Raw genomic sequence first — 21,497 nt, forward strand, 5'->3', positions numbered from 1 at the left:
GGATAAAAAAACCAGGGACTCACCCCAGGTCTCGGAAGGGGACCTCGAACTCCAACTCCTCCTTAGTCAGCGTCTCCACCTTCTCGATGAAGTTCTTGAAGGCTGACTTGAGCTTGTGCCTCATCTCCCTCTCCATCTGCTCGGCGTACAGGTCGTCACGGTCGTGCATGTGCTGGTGCTTGCCCAGGTCTGTGGTGATCTCCCCGACCTCCGTGTAGAACTGCACATCTGTGTGGCGCTTCTTGCCGAACATGATGGCGTTCTGGGTAGGACAGGTGAACAGAAACAGAGCAGCTTTGATGTACTGTAGACACATTGGTACGTGCCTACATGGTACGTGCCTAGCTGAGCAAACAGGATACCCCTGCTAATAAAGTTTGTCCCGTGTTCGTAAAAATGCATAATGTAATCCATTGATGAAACTCATAAAAGGAAAATAACCAGCAAAAAGCAGGTGACTGTTCCGTTTCCAACCCCGATGCGCCACATACCCTCACCCAAATTGACTCTCCTTTAGCAGAAATCAGTCTATACTGCCGCTCCCCCTTCACAGCACAGTTATTATTGAGTCAATCAGACCCTTTGTGTCGGTGAATGCACACTCAACAGTTTTTGATGGATTGACAAACCCAACACACATACTTTTTTTTGTCGACCCCCCCCCCCGCCTTTTTCTCCCCAATTCACCCTTCACTAAGCCATGCCCCTGAAACGCAGATTGGCCAATCACAGCACAGCATAGAACAGGCTCTGACAGAGGTCCGACACTGTCTTGGTGGCGCTCCGTTGACTGATGCAAAAGTTTCAGATTGTCTTCATTTCGAGCTGGTTTTGTGGACTTTTAGCTACTAATGGTTAAACGTTGTGCCTGGGGCACTTGTTACAGTGACACTCGTTACAGAGATGTGCGTTTTTTTCCCTTTCTAAAACCAAAATCAAACCCTGAAAAGTGTAGGCTGTGGATAAAGCTGTGGACATCCTCAAATCCAGTTGAACCCCTCAAACATCAACAAGCATCGCTTTGTCTGCTCCAAAGTAAGTAATTACTTTTATTAACCCTAAAATAATGTTAAAGCTTGATGGACTTAGCAACAGTAACTAAGGGGGGCGGGCCTTAGTGAAGGGTGAATTATATCCAGCCAATTACCCCACTCTTCCAAGCCATCCCGGTTGCTGCTCCACCCCCTCTGCTGAGCCGTGGAGGGTTGCAGACTACTACATGCCTCCTCCGATACATGTGGCTTCCCCAGCCACTTCTTTTCACCTGACAGTGAGGAGTTTCACCGGGGGGACGGAGCACATGGGAGGATCACGCTATTCCCCCCAGTTCCCCCTCCCCCCTTAACAGGCGCTCCGATCAGAAGAGGCACTAGTGCAGTGATCAGGACACATACCCACAGCCGGCTTTCCACCTGCAGAAACAGCCAATTTTGTCTGTAGGGAAGCCTGACCGAGCCAGCGGTAACACGGGGATTCGAACCGGCGATCCTCATGTTGGTAGGCAACGGAATAGACTGCTACGCTACCCAGATGCCCTACACACATACCTTTAGGTGGAAGTGTAGTACGATGATCATCTCCCCGTCACAAGGCTGGAAGATGGAGTGTTTGATGTTGTTGTACAGGATGTCCACTTTGTCGCCGCGCACTGAGGTAAAACGGAACCCTGGCCAGGGAAAAAGAGGAGATGACTGAGCCAGAATTATGTGGGTTAGTTGTTGTCTACATAGAATATAAACTTTGTTGACAAGTAGGAACTTTTGGTTACACTGCACACAATTAAAATCAGAAACTGCACATCAAGAGAATCAAAAAAGACAATTTAGTATCATTTCTATTGCGTGTTAAGTGCACTTCCTGGTGGCAAGTTGGCAGAAATTCCCTGTTCTCCTGTTATTCGTCCCTCACCGTTGGTATGCGCCTCCAGTGAGCCCTGCATCCTCTTCTGGGCAATGTTGGGTCTGATGTAGAGGTCTTTAAGCTTAGGGTTGCTGCGGTTCAGGTTGATAACCAGTGAGTCTTGCTTGACGATGCCCTCCTTCTCCTTCTCCTCAGCCTCCCGCGTCTTGTAGCGCTTCTGCACCTCCTTGATGATGCGGAAGGCATTCTGCAGGTTGGTGGAGGGCACGGATGTGTCGCCGGGTGCCTTCAGATTGGATGCCCGGTACGTGCTGAGGGGGAAAAACAGGGTGTTAAGTTTGGATAAGTCACATAGGAGGAAGGAAAATGGTAAACTGTCTATACCATTAACAGAGTATACAGGCTTTAATGTGTATTTTTGATTCCAGTGGAAAAAAAGAAAAACATTAAAACTACATTAAACAAAAATGCATTTTGAGATACTACTAATATGAACAGCTGGCTTGACAACCACTTTTTTTTTTAACCCGTACTGTTAGCAGGTTTGGCATACAACACGAGGAATTCGTATGCCAGTGTGTCCTAGTCAGTTAATCTGCAAAGTCGAGTTCAGGCTCTCCACCTGCAAAGGCAATCTTGATTATCAAGAACAGCTCATAATAAAGCCGTTCTTTGGATGATCTGTGGGATGATGAGCACAGGGTTCTTGCTGCCACCTGTCCTCCTCTTCAGTATATTGATCAGCTAAACAACAATGAGCATTGCTTCTCCAAGAGGGAGACAATCACCGTAAGTAAAACAAGGAAACGGAAATGAAAAATGACAACATGTATCTGATCCGATATAGAAACAAGCTGACATGTGTTCAACAAAGCCTAATTAAATTATTTTATCGATATTAGTTATAGCCATAAAGGAGGAGAGGGTGAAAAAAGCGGGGGGGGGGACTAAGAAGGACGTAATTCTGCGAGTGTTCCAGGGAGTGCGTAAGGCAGATGCTAAGCAGCGTGTATGTGTACGTACAGTGCATCTGGAAAGTATTCACACCCCTTCACTTTCCCCACATTTTGTTATGTTACAGCCTTATTCCAAAATGGATTAAATTCCTTTTTTTTCTCATCAATCTACATACAATACCCCATAATGACAAAGTGAAAAAGGTTTTGTAGAAATTTTTGCAAATTTATTAAAAATAAAGAACTGAAATATTGCATGTACATAAGTATTCACACCCTTTGCTACGACACTCAAAATTGAGCTCCGGTTCATCCTGTTTCCACTGATCGTCCTTGAGATGTTTCTACATCTTGATTGGAGTCCACCTGTAGTAAATTCAATTGATTGGACATGATTTGGAAAGGCACACACCTGTCTATATAAGGTCCCACTGTTGACAGTGCATGTCAGAGCAGAAACCAAGCCACGAAGTCAAAGGAATTGTCTGTGGACCTCCGAGACAGGATTGTATCGAGGCACAGATCTGGGGCAGGGTACAAAAAAATTTCTACAGCTTTGAAGGTCCCGAAGAGCACAGTGGTCTCCATCATTCGTAAATAAAAGAAGTTTGGATCCACCAGGACTCTTCCTAGAGCTGGCCGCCCAGCCAAACTGAGCAATTGGGGGAGAAGGGCCTTGGTCAGGGAGGTGACCAAGAACCCGATGGTCACTCTGACAGAGCTCCAGGATTCCTCTGTGGAGATGGGAGAACCTTCCAGAAGGACAACCATCTCTGCAGCACTCCACCAATAGGGCCTTTATGGTAGAGTGACCAGACGGAAGCCTCTGCTCAGTAAAAGGCACATGACAGCCCGCTTGGAGTTTGCCAGAAAGCACCTAAAGGACTCTCAGACCATGAGAAACAAGATTCTCTGGTCTGATGAAACCAAGATTGAACTCTTTGGCCTGAATGCCAAACGTCACGTCTGGAGGAAACCAGGCACCTCTCATCACCTTGCTAATACCATCCCTACAGTGAAGCATGGTGGTGGCAGCATCATGCTGTGGGGATGTTTTTCAGCGGCAGGAACTGGGAGACTAGTCAGGATCAAGGGAAAGATGAATAGAGCAAATTACAGAGAGATCCTTGATGAAAACCTGCTCCAGAGTGCTCAGGACCTCAGACTGGGGCGAAGGTTTACCTTTCAACACGACAACGACTCTAAGGACACAGCCAAGACAACGAAGGCGTGGCTTCGGGACAAGTCTGTGAATGTCCTCGAGTGGCCCAGCCAGAGCCCAGACTTGAACATCTCTGGAAAGACCTGAAAATAGCCCAAATATAGGTGTGCCAAGCTTGTAGCTTCATGCCCAAGAAGACTTGAGGCTGTAGTCGCTGCCAAGGGTGCCTCAACCAAGTACTGAGTAAAGGGTGTGAATACTTATGTACATGCAATATTTCAGTTTTTTATTTTCATTAAATTTGCAAAAATTTCTAAAAAACCTTTGTCATTATGGGGTATTGTATATAGATTGATGAGGGAAAAAAAGGAATTTAATCCATTTTGGAATAAGGATGTAACATAACAAAATGTGGGGAAAGTGAAGGGGTGTGAATACTTTCCGGATGCACTGTATGTGAAGTGTCCACCTGTAGGTGAACGGGATTAATCCCAATAAATTCTGGCGTCAGAGATCCGCGAACTATTGTAGTGAAATTGGAGCGCAGACAGACTCTGCAGCCACTCATGGACTCCACAGTCATGCAGACACCCCATGACCAAGAGAACAGTTGGAGCCCCAAGCACCGCAACCCCAGAGGAACATCAAACCCACAGGGGGCCAGGAGCCCGCAGAGCAACATCCCTGCACGCCCTCAAGCACAAACCAATCCCCAAAATCACAAGTCGGCCCACACTCCCACCACAAACCCCAACGTGCAGGCAAAAGGCGCATCCGCAGGCGTGAAGCCAAGCCGCAGATAGCAAGCACAGACCACTGGCTCAGAGCTGGGCCCCGCGACAAACAGATCCCCCACCCTGCAGGCAAGGGGGCCCCCATGCCCATCCACGCCCCAAGTAGGGGTGAGGGCCACCGCACTGCCACTGAGTAGATGCCCTATCCAGCCACACACAACTAGCATACACGCACATAGCCAATTACTACCCCCCCCCCCACCTCGAGGCACAGCAACGCGGGAGTGCAGCCGGTGGGAGAATGGTTTGACAACCACTCTATGCTGGCCTTTTGAGGACATTCAGGTGGCAGAAGTTTGTTGAGTGGTACCATCACCATTCCCATCACAGACCCGCATAAAACACACAAACTCAAGACTTTTTTTAAAAAGCGCTAAACATACATTTCTTTGACAAAGGTGGCATCTGGGTTGGGGAAGATGTTTCCTTCATGCCGTCCCAAGGAGCTGCCCGGTACGTAGAAGTTGATTCTCAGGTAGGTGTAGTCTCCCTCTACAGACATACTGATGTTCTAGACAGAAAAAGAGTATGAGATCAGAATGAAGATCAGAATGAAGAAACATAGAACAGGCAAACGTTTTGAAAAAATAAAGAATTCAAGGTAGACCAATGCCTAGTATAAAATAACATGGGTATATAAACATTTGAATAAGATAAGCTTTGATAAGTATCATTTTCCTCCAGGAAGAAAGAATATGGATAAAGATTTTTTGCATGATCTTTTTGAGGGGATAAATATGTGTTGTCAATGTTGACGATGACCCAAAGATCTCATTAGGAAAGGCAACAAGTAATGGTTACAAAATTGCTGTTACATCTACCTTTAACAGAAAAATAAGATATTGATGATATGATATTGATAACAATCTTGCCCATCTTTGGCGATGAAAGGACGTCTCAAAATTATTCTTAAAAACATAAGCAACTGGCCATGTGACATTCTGGCAACCTGAGCCAGTGGTTTAACTTTTAAATGGTAACTGGAAACTGGTTTAACAGTGTGGACAGCCAATTGCTTATGTGTACATTTGCATACTCTGCACAAACGCTTTTGCAGTGAAGTGTAAATCTGTGCGACAATCTGAACTGCTGATACTCTGAATGTGTTTGTTGTCAAATTTATTTGTATAGCCCAAAATCCCAAGGTAGTCCCAAAGATTTTACAATCAGTACAATATACAACATACAAAAAAAACCTATCCTTGGACCCTATACTTGTGATCGAGGAAAGGCTTGTTGAGACCTATAGGATCCCTCTACATGAATGACAGACAATTTCAACATATTCTTTTTTAGCAATGTTCCCTTTTTTGCAGCAACCCCAATTCTCCACAAGGATGATCAAAGCTTCATTTTAAGTTATGGGCTCCTATCACCACGAGAAATAGTTCGTTGATATGAGAGCAAGAGATATTTCTTGAATTGTCACACCGTTTTATTTTGCCTGCATGTACCTTAATGGTGGCAATGTGGAAAGGAGTGGCGATGCCAAAGACGGGCATGACGACCGTCTCGTACTTTTTGTCGATGAAGATCTTCATGTCCCTGATGTCTTTTTCTCTGGGCATCTGGGACACGCTCTTATATGAAACATTAGACTTCCTGGCCCTGGGGTGGAAGGAAGGAGATGCGGAGAGTAAAAGCGTAGTTAATGAATAGCAGATTCTACTGCTTACTGATCGCATGGGTTCCTTCACACTAACAAGTTTAGGGATGCAGTGCAGGATCCAATCGTTTACACAGAGAAACTAAACAGTGGAAGTGTCTTTTTGCATGCTCAATAATGTAAGTATGGAAATCACAGAAAGGTGAATCAGTTAATCTGGACATTTTTATTGGGTGAAACATTTCATCACTCATCTAAGTGACCTCAATTGACTAACTTAGATGAGTGATGAAACGTTTCTCTCAATAAATGTGTCCAGATTAACTGATTCACCTTTCTGTAATAAACAGTGGAAGGTGAATCAATTCAGTTATCAACAGTATATCAAGACAAGTGTTAAGATAAATTTTTTTGCTTGTCTCGAAGTCCCTGGAGACTAATTTTGACATGTCCGCTTAGTCAAAAGATAGTTGATCAGTTTGTTTTAATTTAAATGTTTCCAGTAAAACTGATTTTCCAAATTTAAACCCCTCTCTTAGTCCTCCCACATCATCGTCTTCTGCTTTCCTTCCAATTCCTTACTTCTGAATCTGTTGCTCTCCTTTCTGCTCCGTCAGACGACGCCTTGCCTCTTCATTCACCTGATTGGCCAGTTCCTTCTGGTGGGCTCGCCTCTTCTCCTCTGCCGTCATCTCATTCTGAAAAAATGAACAAAAGGTGCAAGAGTGAGCAACCTTATGCACAAGGAAGAAGTTATGCTACATACAGCTACACTTAACAGCTGCAAAGTCGTTCATATACTGACGCACACACACACACAAACTGATAGTTTCTGGATTCCAAAGCTTTAGACATCCACAATAGGAAAGAGCATTAAAAGAATAAACTCCTAAACTACTTGTTTTAATTGATTGTGACAAAAAACAAAATGAATTTACCAGTGACCGGGCAGTCTCAAAGCAGTAACAAGGAGGTGCTCAATCAAACACACTCGAACACTTACCCTAGTTCTGTCTGCCAGCAGAGCTGCACTACGTGCTCCCTTCCCCAGTAGCTCCTCAGCATCATCTGCGTCTTCCTCATCATCCTCTTCATCATCATTCTGTATATAACAAACCACACCCATTTATCTTCCAGTAATTTCCAGAGACTGTGTAGTTCACAGAAACAAGCTTTTACATAAAAAAGGAACAAGGGTAAATTTAAGATTGACAACATGATACGATTGAAAAAGAAATTTTTGGCAAAGAATTGCTTCATCTATTACGTTGATCTACATAGCAAGCTCACGGTGAAGTAAAAACATTAAAAATATTGTAGGTGCTGTGGCTAGGGTGGATAGTCATGTGAGGTTTTGGGAACACTTCGAATGGTTGTCAAAGAAGACAGCGCTCTGTAGAAAGTGCCATGCTTAACTCGCTGAACACCACCTTACCTTCAGAAAGATTCCCACGTTCTTTATCTTCTTTTTCACTGGTGTAAGTATTGTGGCAGCCTCCTCCTGTTAAGAGACATTTCACTATCACACATATACTCTTCTGCTGCTATCAAACCTTTCCATCAAGTCAGTAAAAAAGGCAAATGAAGATGGATGTTAATGACTTGTGTCCCTCCTTAATGATAAAGAATTTACCACCTTTATCACGACAGAGCTTAATAACTATTTAGATACTAATACCTCACCAGAAACATCACCTCTTATATTTTGTGGGACTGTGCTAAAGCGTACATCAGGGGGTCACACCATTTCATTTACACGTGCTCAGAGAAGGAAAAAGGATGCCAAACAGAGGGAATTGGAGGATAAAATAACGGATTTAGAAAAGCAACATAAACAAACTGCCTCACCTTGTCCTATTATAACTCTTAATGCAACCTGTAGAGAACTTAATAGCTTGTTATCAGAGATTGGGGGAAGCTTAAGATTCACTAACCAACAATATTATGAATATGGTAACAGAGCAAGTAGATTATTGGCATTTAGATTGAAAAAACAGCAATCATCTAACATAGTGCATCGAATAAAATCCAAGAACTCCAAATTCCTCACTAAACCAGATGAGATAGAAGAATCTTTCACAGAGTTTTACAAATCCCTATATAATAACCCAGACACTTGCACTGAGGATACACAACCTGAAACATTTCTAAAAGACATAAAATTGACAGAATTAACGGCTAAGGAATTAGATGAACCAACTGAGGAAAGGGAAATTAAGCAGGTGATCTCCACTCTGAAAAATAATAAAAGCCCAGGGCCAGATGGATTTATTAACGAGTTTTACAAAACCTTTAAAGACATGTTATCTCCCTTGTTATCAAAAGCGTACCATCATGCATTTGAGTTAAAAGTTATGGCCAAGCAACCATAGTGGTAATACTATGGGTAGAGACCCTACTGAATGCCAACCCTATAGGCCAATATGACTACTGAATGGAGACTTGCGCATTTTAACAGCAATTTTGGCTAGACAGGTCAATAAAATTATCACCCAAATTATCCATCCTGATCTGTCTGGTTTTATTACTGAAAGATACTATGGAGACAATATTAGAAGATTACTTAACATAATGTCCCATCAAAAGGATGAGGAAAAAGAAGCATGATATCATTAGCTGTCCAAAAGGCCTTTGATCGTGTGTCATGGCAATACTTATTTCAAACATGACAATGGTTTAAATTTGGCCCTAATCTCACAAACTAGATACGAACACTTTATTCAGATTCACAGGCTGCTGTCAAAGTTAATGGGTATAGATCAGAGAGATTTATATTAGAACGCGGATGTAGATAGGGCTGCTCTATTTCGCCCTTCCTGTTTGTCATTAGTACTCAACTGTTAGCACAGCCCATTAGAGATAATAACATAAAAGGAATTGAAATAAATAAAGAGCATAAATTATCCCTTTATGCAGATGATGTGCTACTATATTTGAAAGAACCAACAACAATAATACCACAACTAAAGAAACTTATTTCTCACTATGGATATTATTCAGGATACGAAATCAAAGTGGGAAAAACAGAAGTCATGGATATTAACGGCAGAACACCACAAAGTATAAAACTCCAGCATGGGTTTAAATGGTCGAAAGATGGTATTAAGTATCTCGGTATACACATCCTCAATCCTGTATAAAACCTTTACGATGCCAATTATAAGAAAATAATTCGGTGTGTCAGTAATGATTTGGACCGATGGTCTTTTCTCCCTCTGTCCCTACTAGGCCGTATTGAAAGCATAGGTATGAAAGTTTTTCCCAGGCTGCTTTATTTATTTCAGATGTTACCTATTAAAGTCCCGAAATCTACTTTTGATAATCTGGATAAATTGATTTCTAAGTTTATATAGCAAAGAAAGCGCACAAGAATTAAGCTTAAAACATTACAGCTATCTAAGCCAGATGGGGGGCTTAAACTTCCCAATTTAAGATATTACTTTTCGGCCACACAGAAACTGAGTGAGACAACCAGCTCCATAAGTCACCATACCAATGCCTGCAAATGTCTTTGCAAAATAATTAACCACAATACTATTGCGGCACTATGCAATTTCCCACAATAATATAATTATAAAACAAAAAGGCAGAATATTGAGACTTTGGGTAAATTTCATGAACAAAGTTACAATCATAAAGAGTTAACACTTGAACGACCGGGACTTCACTCCTACCTAAAACAACCATGGGCGGTCAAAATTACCACTAGTTTTTTTTAAGTTGGATTTTTCTCCGTTTTTTCCCCAAATTGTACCCAGCCAATTACCCCACTCTTTCGAGCCATCCTGGTCACTGCTCCACCCCCTCTGCCGATCAATCAATCAAATTGCATTTTATATAGCGCTTTTCTAGCTGCAACAGCCACTCAAAGGGCTGTAAATGTCTGGTCAAATCTAAATTTCAGACACCTGTTACAATAGAACACAAGCCAATCTGGGGAGGGCTGCAGACGTACGCCATGCCTTCCCCAATACTTGTGGAGTTGCCAGACGCTTCTTTTCACTGAGGAGTTTTGCCAGGGGGATGTAAGCGCGTGGGGGGGGGGGGGGGGGGATCACGCTATTCCTCCCACTCCCCCCCCCCCGCCCAAACAGGCACCCCAACCAACCAGAGGAGGCACTATACAGCAACCAGAAGGCATACCCACATCCGGCTTCCCAGCCCCAGACACGGCCAATTGTGTCTGTAGGGATGCCCGACCAAGCCGGAGGTAACACGGGGATTCGAACCAGCGACCGTGTTGGAAGACAACGGAATAGACCGCTACGCTATCCAGATGCCCAACTGCCAGTTTTTAAACTCTATATTCTGTCAAGATAAATATCTAATTGAGATATTAATGCAGTGTATATGTTTGTATGTCTGTTAGGAAACGACTGACACCAAAATGAACATTTTAACAACTATAATACTACTTTTAAACAATTTAAACTTCATAGAGACATGGTTGAACTTAAATAGCAAAATTGAAAAAGTTAAAATATTACCTGAAAAACAAAACGGAAAACAGATATTGCTAATCTAACAAACGTAACGAGGCCTATAAAACTTGAAATGTAAAAAAAGAACTGAAAATAACCATTGAAACAGTCCCAAACAATGACTGGAACTTAAAAACTACTAGAATGACCATGGGTGGTCAAAATGACCACCCACTGTTTTCCAACTATATTCTGTCAAGATAAATACCCAATTGAGATATTAATGCATTGCATATGTTAGTATGTCTGTTAAGAAACGACTGACACCAAAATTAAAATGTTAACAACTTTAATACTATTTTTCAAACAATTGAAAATCACCGCTGTCCAACGCCTGGAAATACTGCAACGCCTCAGTGGTAGTCATGGTGCGTCTGATGGCAGCTGTACCCAGACATGTAGGCAATAATCAAAAATCAAATTTAGACTATTACTCTGCACTGGAGAATGCTAGTGTGTCTCTATGACAGAGCAATGAACTTCGCAAAGGAAATAGTGCGAACAAAACACGTCATAAATAGTGACATGACGTGCATGATCACATGCAAATTATGAGCCGTCTTTTTGATGGCTGATGGTCGTTTTAGGTAGATCTTCTCATAACTTTTTTGTGCAATTGATTTAAAACTCATTTTAATGCAAATATATGCAATTTTAGGAGCATTCGAGAGTGGCAGGTCTGTATCTTTCCCCCCCAACAAAGTTATTAAACTTTGAACATCAAAAATGGTCAAAATGACCGCCTTGATTGTTCTAGTGTTAAAGGCATAAAATCGTCCTTTTTGATGTTTTCTATTGCTGGTGATGACTAATCCTTGAATTTCCAGAAAAAAAAAAAAAGCTTTTGTAGTCACAGATTACTGTCATCTAAGACTTCCCCAGGAAGTGAGACAGTACATATCTTTTAACATCTCCACCACATAAGCTTTATTTTGAAGATTATGGCAGCGAGTTTGAAGACGCAGCAAGTTTATGTGGCAAACAACCAAATATAGTTGACTACAACATCAATAGTTAAAACGCAAGTTAAAAAAAGTTTTCATGATCGGCCAAGGAGAGGATGCTGACCCATGCTAGTCATCATGGCGATTCGATTTCATCTGTAATGGATCTATGGGATTTATAGCGGTTTAACACCAATGCAGAAACAAGTATCGCCAAACACATCAGTAAAACAAAGACACTATTAGGGACTGTAGCTCTAAAGTTGATTAGCTTGTTGCAGCTACCTCTAACCATGCCAGCTACATCGGTAGCTCTGTGGCCTGCTTTAGGATATAGAGTGCAAACATGGAAGTCACCCTGTGGGCTTGGTTTGGCAAGATGTATGGGGACTGAGTGACTATTGGGAGGCACAGAGAGAAAGGAGAGGCCAACCTGCCCGACTAACTTTCTTTCCATCAACTATTTGTGTGTATTTCAGTGAATGGTCAGGAACTGTGGAGGGAACAAGACATTGGATTTTGCTTAGAAGCCTGAAAATACAGGGCTGTCACGTAGATGGTGAGGAGAACTTAATTGATGGATTGTGGACTTATTCTGAAAGGGAAGCACTCAAGGCTGAACTACACAGTAAGCATGAATAATTTGTTACCAATAAATATGAACAGTAGAGTCAGAATCCAGATGTCCCTCTTGATAAAAATTTGAACTAGGGACACCTTGATTCCTTTGTAGATGTATATTTAGACTCTGTTATTTGAACTAGCCTAATTCTGGTCACAAGCCAGTTTCTTCTAAACTTTAATTATCTTATTTCTACTGTAGTGTATCTGTATCTTACCTCATTAATCTGTACTGTGTCTCCAACGAACAGGGCATACTTTTTCTGCTCATCCTTCTTCCCCTCTTTATTAACAAGGTCAGCAAAGCCCAGACTGATACTCAACACCATGCCTGGGGGAACACAGACACATTATGAGAAATGCTGTTCCACAATAATAGTAGCCTTAATTCCATTCCTAAAATCCACCAGAAGGAGTTACTATGGTATAAAAGCTCTCCTCCCAGTTTTAATTCATCAACATGGAATTCCAATGGGATTTCACAACCCAAAACCAGAAAACAATCAAGTGCAAATAAGAACAGCACACTGACAAATCAAGTTCTAAAAATATCAAAAAGCAAATTTAAGCAATAATGATCAACTAAACAATACCTCACTAGTATTTAGGTACCATTAAAAATGTCAACTGAAGAAATGCTAAATATTTTAAGGACCTTCACAGTGCACACAGACACCCTGCAATAGCAAATTTTGGTGAAATTCCAATAAAAAAAGGAAAGGAAAATACAAATAGTATTTTACAGACACAATGAAATGTCACCACAAAACCAGATTCATCACAGGAAAACCCCATTAAATGCAAAGTTGAAGGGGCTCACCTTTTTTCAGTTTGTACTGGTTTTTGCCATTCAACACCAAGGAGCCCTCTCTGAACTCTATTCCCATTGCAAAACTACAAGCAACAGAAATACAATAAAAACAAGATGCGAGACAAAATCATGCTAATTAGGACAACTTTACAGAATATAAAGGCCTGTGCGTGTGTTTTACCCAAGGTTTTTTGTGAGTTTAGGCACCAGGTCTGACTTCTCTTTCTTGACGTACTCTAGAACGGCATTATAGGCGTCACAGATTTTTACCCCTGTGGGAGAGACAGAAAAAACAAGATTGGATTACTAAGAGTTTAGGCTTCATTTGCAAACACCAAAATGTTAAATGTTGAATTAAGTTTTGAGTCCTTATATAAGCCTGTTACAGTAAGATTGTGTGCATGTCTAAGGCTACTAAATATCAGAGGCTTTTAAAGACATAAAAGTGCATACAGCTGCCAGACGCACACAATTGCTGCCAACTTCACTACTACGGCCCCTACCATCAGCCTTCACTGTTGTCTGTCCACTGGCTTTGATTATTTTCTATTATTTTACAGAGAAAAGGGGGAAAGTAGTGAGGGAGAAAGAGCAGAGGAGACACAGTAGAGAAAAGTTCTGTTGGGAGTTGGGTGAATTGACTCTCTGGACTCTCCCAAAAGTAAAAAAAAAACTCACCGTGTTTGAGCTGTTTGAGCAGCTCCTCCTCCACCTGCAGCAGGAAGTTGTAGTTGTCCTGCATTTCCTGTGGCGGGTCCACCATCAGGGTGCGGACCAGGTTGGAGCAGTAGGACTTGTAGCGGATACCCATGGCACATGTGATGGCACCGAAGTGCATATGGTTCTTATCACTGGCAGAGGAAATGGGATAGGTTTCAAATTATAATGACATGATACCTTATAGTGCTCATCAGTTTCACTTTTACAACAAGCACCCCAGGAGGTGGCACTAACTATATGGCTCAAGGACATGTCAGTGGGACAACATAGATTCTGACATGGGGCTTAAATTACAGTCTCCCTCCTCACTACATAGTCCTGCAACCCTGCCTTACCATGACATGTCTGACAGAGAATTGACATTTTTGGGTTTTTTTTGTTTTCCACTTTCCTTGTGGCAAATAATTTAGCTTGTTGCAGAGTTGGAGTGGATCAAAATTTTCCTAAAATATAATCTCGAATTGGGTTGGGGACAAGCTGTCACACTCAAGTCATTTATAAGGAAACACTGACACACAAAAATGTTTTTGCCGTTTGAATTACATGTTAATTTCATCACAATAGTGAACCTCAAGTGTCCTTAACCAAGTCTGGGTTTGTTACATGAAAACATTTAAACAAAAGTCACCAACCATAACTCCATTTTCAATTGCACTTGCGGTCACTGTTGCTTTACAGGGTGCTCTTCATATCCTACTGCTTTTTACATCAACAGCATCAATCTATTGCAAAGAGTTACTGAAAATGTCCCACGATGCCGACACAGAGACAACTTGCTACCTGACGACGCTGAACTTGAGGCTGTAATTTCCTCCGCTCTGGATAATTGGGGGGTAGCACATCTCCACCGTGGAAGGGTCGGCACCACCCAGGTACTTCTTCTCTTCTATCGCTTTCTCAACAGACTCTGCCAGTTTACTGTGGCGCACTTTCTGTTTCAGTCCAGGAGATAAGAGAGAAAGGGATTCAGATATTATAGGGTTTGATTCCAAATTAGTTTATGCCGATTTAGGAAGAGAAAAATATTCCATTAGCGACACTTGACATCACATCATTAGATCTTCTATAAAATGACTTTTTGTCCGTCTTATTCACTCAGGTATGCTTGTGATGTTTAAGTCTGTGAAGTAATTCTTGTTTTTAATGCACTTTTTGTTTTTAATATTTACTGTGTGTTATTTGTTTTTATGTGGCACGGAGGTCCTTGTAAAACATAACTTCGTTCCCTTGTATGTATGAGATGTGTGATCCATGGTGAGTTTCATTCAAACATAAGCTCTGTAGTTGTGGGTGCTGCATTTTTAACATGATGGCCATTCCTTGATTAACACCCAGAGTATGCAATCTTTTTCTTTTTTTTGATTTCCTCCCCCTTTTTCTCCCCAATTGCACTTGGCCAATTGCTCTCCGAGCTGTCGCAGTCGCTGCTCCACCCCCTCTGCTGATCCGGGGAGGGCTGCAGACGTCACCTGACAGTGACGAGTTTTGCCAGAGGGATGTAGCGCGTGGGAGGATAAAGCTATCCCCCCCGAACAGGCACCCCGACCAACCAGAGTGCAGCAACCAGGACACATACCTACATCCACCCACATCCTTCCCACCCGCAGACACAGCGAATTGTGTCTGTAGAGATGCCCGACCAAGCCGGAGGTAACACGGGGATTTGAACTGCCGATCCCTGTGTTGGTAGGCAATGGAATAGACTGTCATGCCACCCAGACGCCCCCAAAGTGTGGGATTCTTTTGAGTATATAGCAGTGTTCGACAAATCTAAGTGTCTTGTAGTCAAAGAATCTCAAGATTGTGGCCTGCTGATAAAAGGGGAAAACCCAACAAACCTCAACATCCACCTTTCCTCAAAACATGGGAAAAGTTTACCAAGAAATACTGGACAGCGAGAAAGGAAGCAACGTCAGACGATGCAGCTCTGAAAACAGACAGCATGGACCCGTCACTGAGACAGATTGAAACAGCTAGTTAAAGTTTGCTGTCCAAACGAGTCGAAACCTGGCCCACTAAATGTCTTGCATACCTCAAACGCGAGGATGCCTTGGTAGCAAGCAAGGGCTGACGGCCTCCTTCCTGGGCATCTCAGCCGGTTTCTACCACCCTTCATCGGGAAGGGCACGCCATGCGTTGCTAAACTTAAAATGGCTAGAGCATCCTCATACTGGTGAGGCTCTTGTGCAGCGCATAGCCGATTCAATGGAAGAGTGGCGTATTCCGGAGAACAAGGTTTTACTTGTCATCACAGACAATGGGGTGAACATAGTGAAGGCTGTCCAACTGCTGGGTGACAGGAGTCAGCAGAGAGAGAGAAAAAACATAGAAATGGTTGAAGAAGACGGGAGGACAAGGATGTTGAGCACTGTGAGTGTTGAAATGCCAATGTGATTTTGAGAAGTTAACTACAATGTAATAGACACCGTACATATGCTGGTTTCCTCTCAGCAGTCTATGATTAGGTCAAGGCTGCATGGCAACCTAGCTATAGGTTAATGTTAATGTGGTATTTAGGAAGTTTAGCTGCTAACATCCAACTGCACTGCAGCCAGATGTTAAAATGCATCAAGTCAATAATTACGAGGCCATCACCGTGTCATTTTCATACAATATATTAGAAGAAATTAGCTCAGCCACTGAGGATGCACAAACTAGTGCATTCTTAGTGCAAGTCCAGATAAATTGGCTTGCGTCAGGAAGGGCATCCTGCATAAAACCTTTGCAAAATCAAATAATGTGGATCATAAATCAGATTTCCATACTGGATTGGTTGAGGCCCGGATTACCCATGACCGTCACCGGTACTTGTGGCCAGCAGGGTGCCGGTGGAAACTATGCTACAGTTGGGCGAAGGCGAGGGAGAGTGGGAAGGCATGTCCAGAAGCAGCGGGAGAGGAGGAAGGGTAAGAGTGTAGCAGTGAGAGTTGGAACTTTGAATGTTGGCCCTATGACTGGTAAAGGGAGAAAGCTGGCTGATATGATGGAGAGAAGGAAGGTAGATATACTGTGTGTGCAAGAGACCAGGTGGAAGGGGAGTAAAGCCAAGAGCATCGGCAATGGGTTCAAACTCTACTACCATGGTGTGAATGGGAGGAGATATGGGGGTAGAGATAATTCTGAAGGAAGTGTATGTTAAGAGTGTGCTGGAGGTGAAGAGAGTGTCAGACAGAGTGATGAATATGAAGCTAGATATTGAAGATGTGATGATGAATGTTATCAGCACACATGCCCTGCAAGTTGAGTGTGATATGGAAGAGAAAGAACAATTCTGGAGTGAGTTGGATGAAGTGGTGGAGAGTGTAACCAAGGAGGAGAGAGCGGTGATTGGAGCAGACTTCAATGGGCATGTTGGTGAAGGGAACAGAGGTGATGTGCAGGTGTGGTGTCAAGGAGAGGAATGTGGAAGGACAGATGGTGGTGGATTTTACGAAAAGGATGGAAATGGCCATGGCAAATACATATTTCAAGAAGAGGGAGGAACACAGGGTGATGTATAAGACTGGAGGAAAGTGCACACAGGTGGACTATATCTTATGTAAGAGGTGCGATCTAAAATAGATTGGAGACTAAGGTGGTGACAGGGGAGAACATCACTAGACAGCATTGGACGGTGATCCGTAGGGTGACTTTGGAGACCAAGAAGAAGAGAGTGAAGGCAAATCCAAGGATCAAATGGTGAAAGTGTAAGAAGGAAGAATGTTGTGTGGAGTTCAGGGAGGAGCACTGGGTGGTAGTGAAGAGTTGCCGGATGGAAGGGCAACTACTGCAGAAATAGTGAAGAAGACAGCTAGGAAGGAACTTGGTGTATCATCTGGACAGAGAAAGGAAGATAAGGAGACTTGGTGGTGGAATGAGGAAATACGGGAAAGTATACGGAGGAAGAGGGTGATGAAGAAGTGGGATAGTCAGAGAGATGAAGAAATGGGGTCGAGGTAATCCTCAAGGAAGAGTATGTCAAGAGTGTGTTGGAGGTGAAGAGAATGTCGGACAGAGTGATGAGTATGAAGCTGGAAATCGAAGGTGTGCTGATGAATGTTATCAGCGCATATGCCCCACAAGTTGGGTGTGAGATGGAAGAGAAAGAGTTGGATGAAGTGGTGAAGACTGTACCCAAGGAGGAGAGAGTGCTGATTGGAGCACACTTCAATGGGCATTGTGGTGAAGAGAACAGAGGTAATGAAGAGGTGATATGGTGTCAAGGAGAGGAATGCAGAAGGACAGATGGTGGTGGATTTTGTGAAAAGGATGGAAATGGCTGTGGTGAATACATATTTCAAGAAGAGGGAGAAACACAAGGTGACATATAAGCGTGGAGGAAAGTGCACACAGATGGACTATATCTTATGTAAAAGGCGCGATTTGAAAGGGATTGAAGACTGCAAGGTGGTGACAGGTGAGAACGTAGCTAGGCAGCATCACATAGTGGTCTGTAGGATGACTTTGGAGACCAAGAGAAGGAAGACAGTAAAGGCAGAGCCAAGGATCAAACAGTGGTAGTTAAAGAAGGAAGACTGTATGTTACCTCCGGCTTGGTCGGGCGTCCCTACAGACACATTTGGCAGTGTCCGCGGGTGGGAAGCCGGATGTGGGTATGTGTCCTGGTCGCTGCAATAGCGCCTCCTCTGGTCGGCTGGGGCGCCTGTTCAGGGGGGAGGGGGAAGTGGGGGAAATAGTGTGATCCTCCCACACACTACGTCCCCCTGGCAAAACTCCTCACTGTCAGATGAAAAGAAGTGGCTGGCGACTCCACATGTATCGGAGGAGGCATGTGGTAGTCTGCAGCCCTTCCCGGATTGGCAGAGTGGGTGGAGCAGCGACCGGGACAGCTCGGAAGAGTGGGGTAATTGGCTGGATACAATTGGGGAGAAAAGGGGAGGAACCCCCCCCCCCAAAAAAAAGAAGGAAGACTGTTGTGTGGAGTTCAGGTAGGACTTAAGACAGGCACTGGGTGGTAGTGAGGCGTTGCCACATGGCTGGGCAACCACTGCAGAAATGGTGAGGAAGAGAGCTAGGAAGGTACTTGGTGTATCATCTGGACAGAGGAAGGAGGACAAGGACCTTGGTGGTGGAATGAAGTACAGCAACGTATACAGAGGAAGAGGTTGGCAAAGTGGGATAGTCAGAGATGAAGAAAGTAGACAGGAGTACAAGGAGATGTGACGTAGAGTGAAGAGAGGCAGCGAAGGCAAAAGAAAAGGCGTATGGTGAGTTGCACGAGGGTAGACACTAAAGAAGGAGAAAAGGACTTGTACCAACTGGCTAGACAGAGGGACTGAGCTGGGAAGGATGTGCAGCAGATTCAGATTCAGACAACTTTATTTATCCCAGAAGGACAGTTCAGTTCCACAATCTACCCAGACCATATACAAACTCAGACAAGGTTAGGGCGATCAAGGATAGAGATGGAAATGTGATGACAAGTGAGGCAAGTGTGTTGAGAAGGTGGAAGGAGTACTTTGAGGGACTGATAACTGAAGAAAATGAGAAAGAGAGAAGGTTGGCTAATGTGGGGATAGTGAATCAGGAAGTGCAGTGGATTAGCAAGGAGGAAGTGAGGGCAGCTATGAAGAGGATGAAGAGTGGAAAGGGGGTTGGGTCCAGATGACATACCTGTGGAGGCATGGAGGTGTTTAGAAGAGATGGCAGTGGAGTTTTTAACTAGATTGTTTAACACAATCTTGGAATGTGAGAGGATGCCTGAGTGGAGAAGAAGCATACTGGTACCAATTTTCAGAATAAGGTTTATGTGCAGAGCTGCATCAACTACAGAGGTATAAAGTTGACCAGCCACAGCACGATGATATGGGAAAGAGTAGTGGAAGCTAGGTTAAGAGGAGAGGTGACGATTAGTGAGCAGCAGTATGGTTTTATGTTACAAAAGAGCACTCCAGATGTGATGTTTGCTTTGAGAATGTTGATGGAGAAGTACAGAGAAGGTCAGAAGGAGTTAAATTGTGTCTTTGTGGATTTAGAGAAAGCATATGACAGGGTGCCAAGAGAGGAGGTGTGGTATTGTATGAGGAAGTCAGGAGTGGCAGAGAAGTATGTAGGAGTGGTGCAGAGTATGTATGAGGGCAGTGTGACAGTGGTGCGGTGTGCCGTTGGAATGACAGATGGGTTCAAGGTGAAGGTGGGATCACATCAAGGATCGGCTCTGAGCCCTTTCTTGTTTGCAATGGTGATGGACGAGATCAGCCAGGTGTCTCCGTGGACTATGATGTTCACGGATGACATTATGATTTGTAGCAAGAGTAGGGTGCAGGTTGAGGAGAGCCTGGAGAGGTGGAGCTATGCACTGGAGAGAAGAGGAATGAAAGTCAGTAGGAGCAAAACAGAATACATATGCGTGAACGAGAGGGAGGACAGCGGAATAGTGACGATGCAAGGAGTAGAGGTGACAAAGGTATACGAGTTTAAATACTTGGGGGTCAACTGTTTAAAGTAATGGGGAGTGCGGAAGAGGTGAAGGAAAGATTGCAGGCAGGGTGGAGTGAGTGGAGAAGAGTGTCAGGAGTGATTTGCGACAGAAGGGTACCAGCAAGAGTTAAAGGAAAGGTTTACAAGATGGTTGTGAGACGAGCTATGTTATGTGGTTTGGAGACAGTGGCACTGATGTAAAGACAAGAGGCGGCGCTAGATGTGGCAGAGTTGAAGATGTTAATATTTTCATTAGGAATGACGAAGGACAGTATTAGGAATGGGTACATTAGAGGGACAGCTCAGGTTGGACAGTTTGGAGACAAAACAAGAGAGGCAAGATTGAGATGGTTTGGACATGTGCGGTGGAGAGATGCTGGGTATATTGGGAGAAGGATGCTGAATATGGAGCTGCCAGGGAAGAGGAAAAGAGGAAGACCAAAGAAGTTTATGGATGTGGTGAGGGAGGACATGCAGGTGGCTGGCGTGACAGAGGAAGATGCAGAGGACAGGAAGAGATGGAAATGGATGATCCGCTGTGGCGACCCCTAACAGGAGCACCCAAAAGTAATAGTAGTACTGGTAGTAGTAGATATCAGAAGAAATAAGGTATAACAATATAGATACTAGGCTGTCTTATGCCCTGTATTTCTTTTTTATGCAAATCAAATGCAAACATTACACAGAATTAGCTTTTTTCCCCAAATCTATAAAATTAAAAACTAAAAGTAAATGAATCAAAATGGAAAGTAGAATTCATCACAAAACACACTAAACTGAAACGTAAAAAGACACTCTGAAAAACTAAAACAAAATGAAAAACCTGGAACTATAATAACCTTGGTCCACAACAAATAGGTCCACAACTGGCTTCATAAATTATAATCCCAAATTATAATCCCAATCATGTGTGACACTGTCAGACCCTAATTACCCCCTAACGCTGATGCTTCTACTGACCTCGTCTGCATCCACAATCTCCATAACACGCTCTTTAAAGAACTTGGAGTAGACCTCGCTGGTGACGGCTGCAGCCTTCTTCATCAGGGCCAACTCCCCATCCTCCTTCACGGCCATAGTGTAGGCTACCACCGCACTGATGTCAACCTGGAGGGAGAGGAG

The 21,497-nt window shown here is 43.4% G+C and overlaps 1 protein-coding gene across 1 annotated transcript in view; it reads right to left on the reverse strand.

Annotated features, from left to right (window-relative positions):
• supt16h (SPT16 homolog, facilitates chromatin remodeling subunit) overlaps nt 1-21,497 on the reverse strand; it is a 36,795-nt gene that overhangs the window by 6,657 nt on the left and 8,641 nt on the right. Inside the window, exons 5-18 of the mRNA XM_056300534.1 lie at nt 21,336-21,482; nt 14,736-14,887; nt 13,914-14,086; nt 13,417-13,507; nt 13,245-13,318; nt 12,643-12,755; nt 7,814-7,879; nt 7,382-7,480; nt 6,961-7,076; nt 6,227-6,380; nt 5,156-5,283; nt 1,909-2,171; nt 1,548-1,666; nt 24-262 (exon numbers count right to left, since the gene is read on the reverse strand). Coding sequence (XP_056156509.1) covers nt 24-262; nt 1,548-1,666; nt 1,909-2,171; nt 5,156-5,283; nt 6,227-6,380; nt 6,961-7,076; nt 7,382-7,480; nt 7,814-7,879; nt 12,643-12,755; nt 13,245-13,318; nt 13,417-13,507; nt 13,914-14,086; nt 14,736-14,887; nt 21,336-21,482 — 1,934 coding nt within the window. The remainder of the gene's footprint in view (nt 1-23; nt 263-1,547; nt 1,667-1,908; nt 2,172-5,155; nt 5,284-6,226; nt 6,381-6,960; nt 7,077-7,381; nt 7,481-7,813; nt 7,880-12,642; nt 12,756-13,244; nt 13,319-13,416; nt 13,508-13,913; nt 14,087-14,735; nt 14,888-21,335; nt 21,483-21,497) is intronic.

This window comes from Lampris incognitus, chromosome 20 (assembly GCF_029633865.1).
Source record: "Lampris incognitus isolate fLamInc1 chromosome 20, fLamInc1.hap2, whole genome shotgun sequence".
Taxonomy (NCBI): Eukaryota; Metazoa; Chordata; class Actinopteri; order Lampriformes; family Lampridae; genus Lampris; species Lampris incognitus.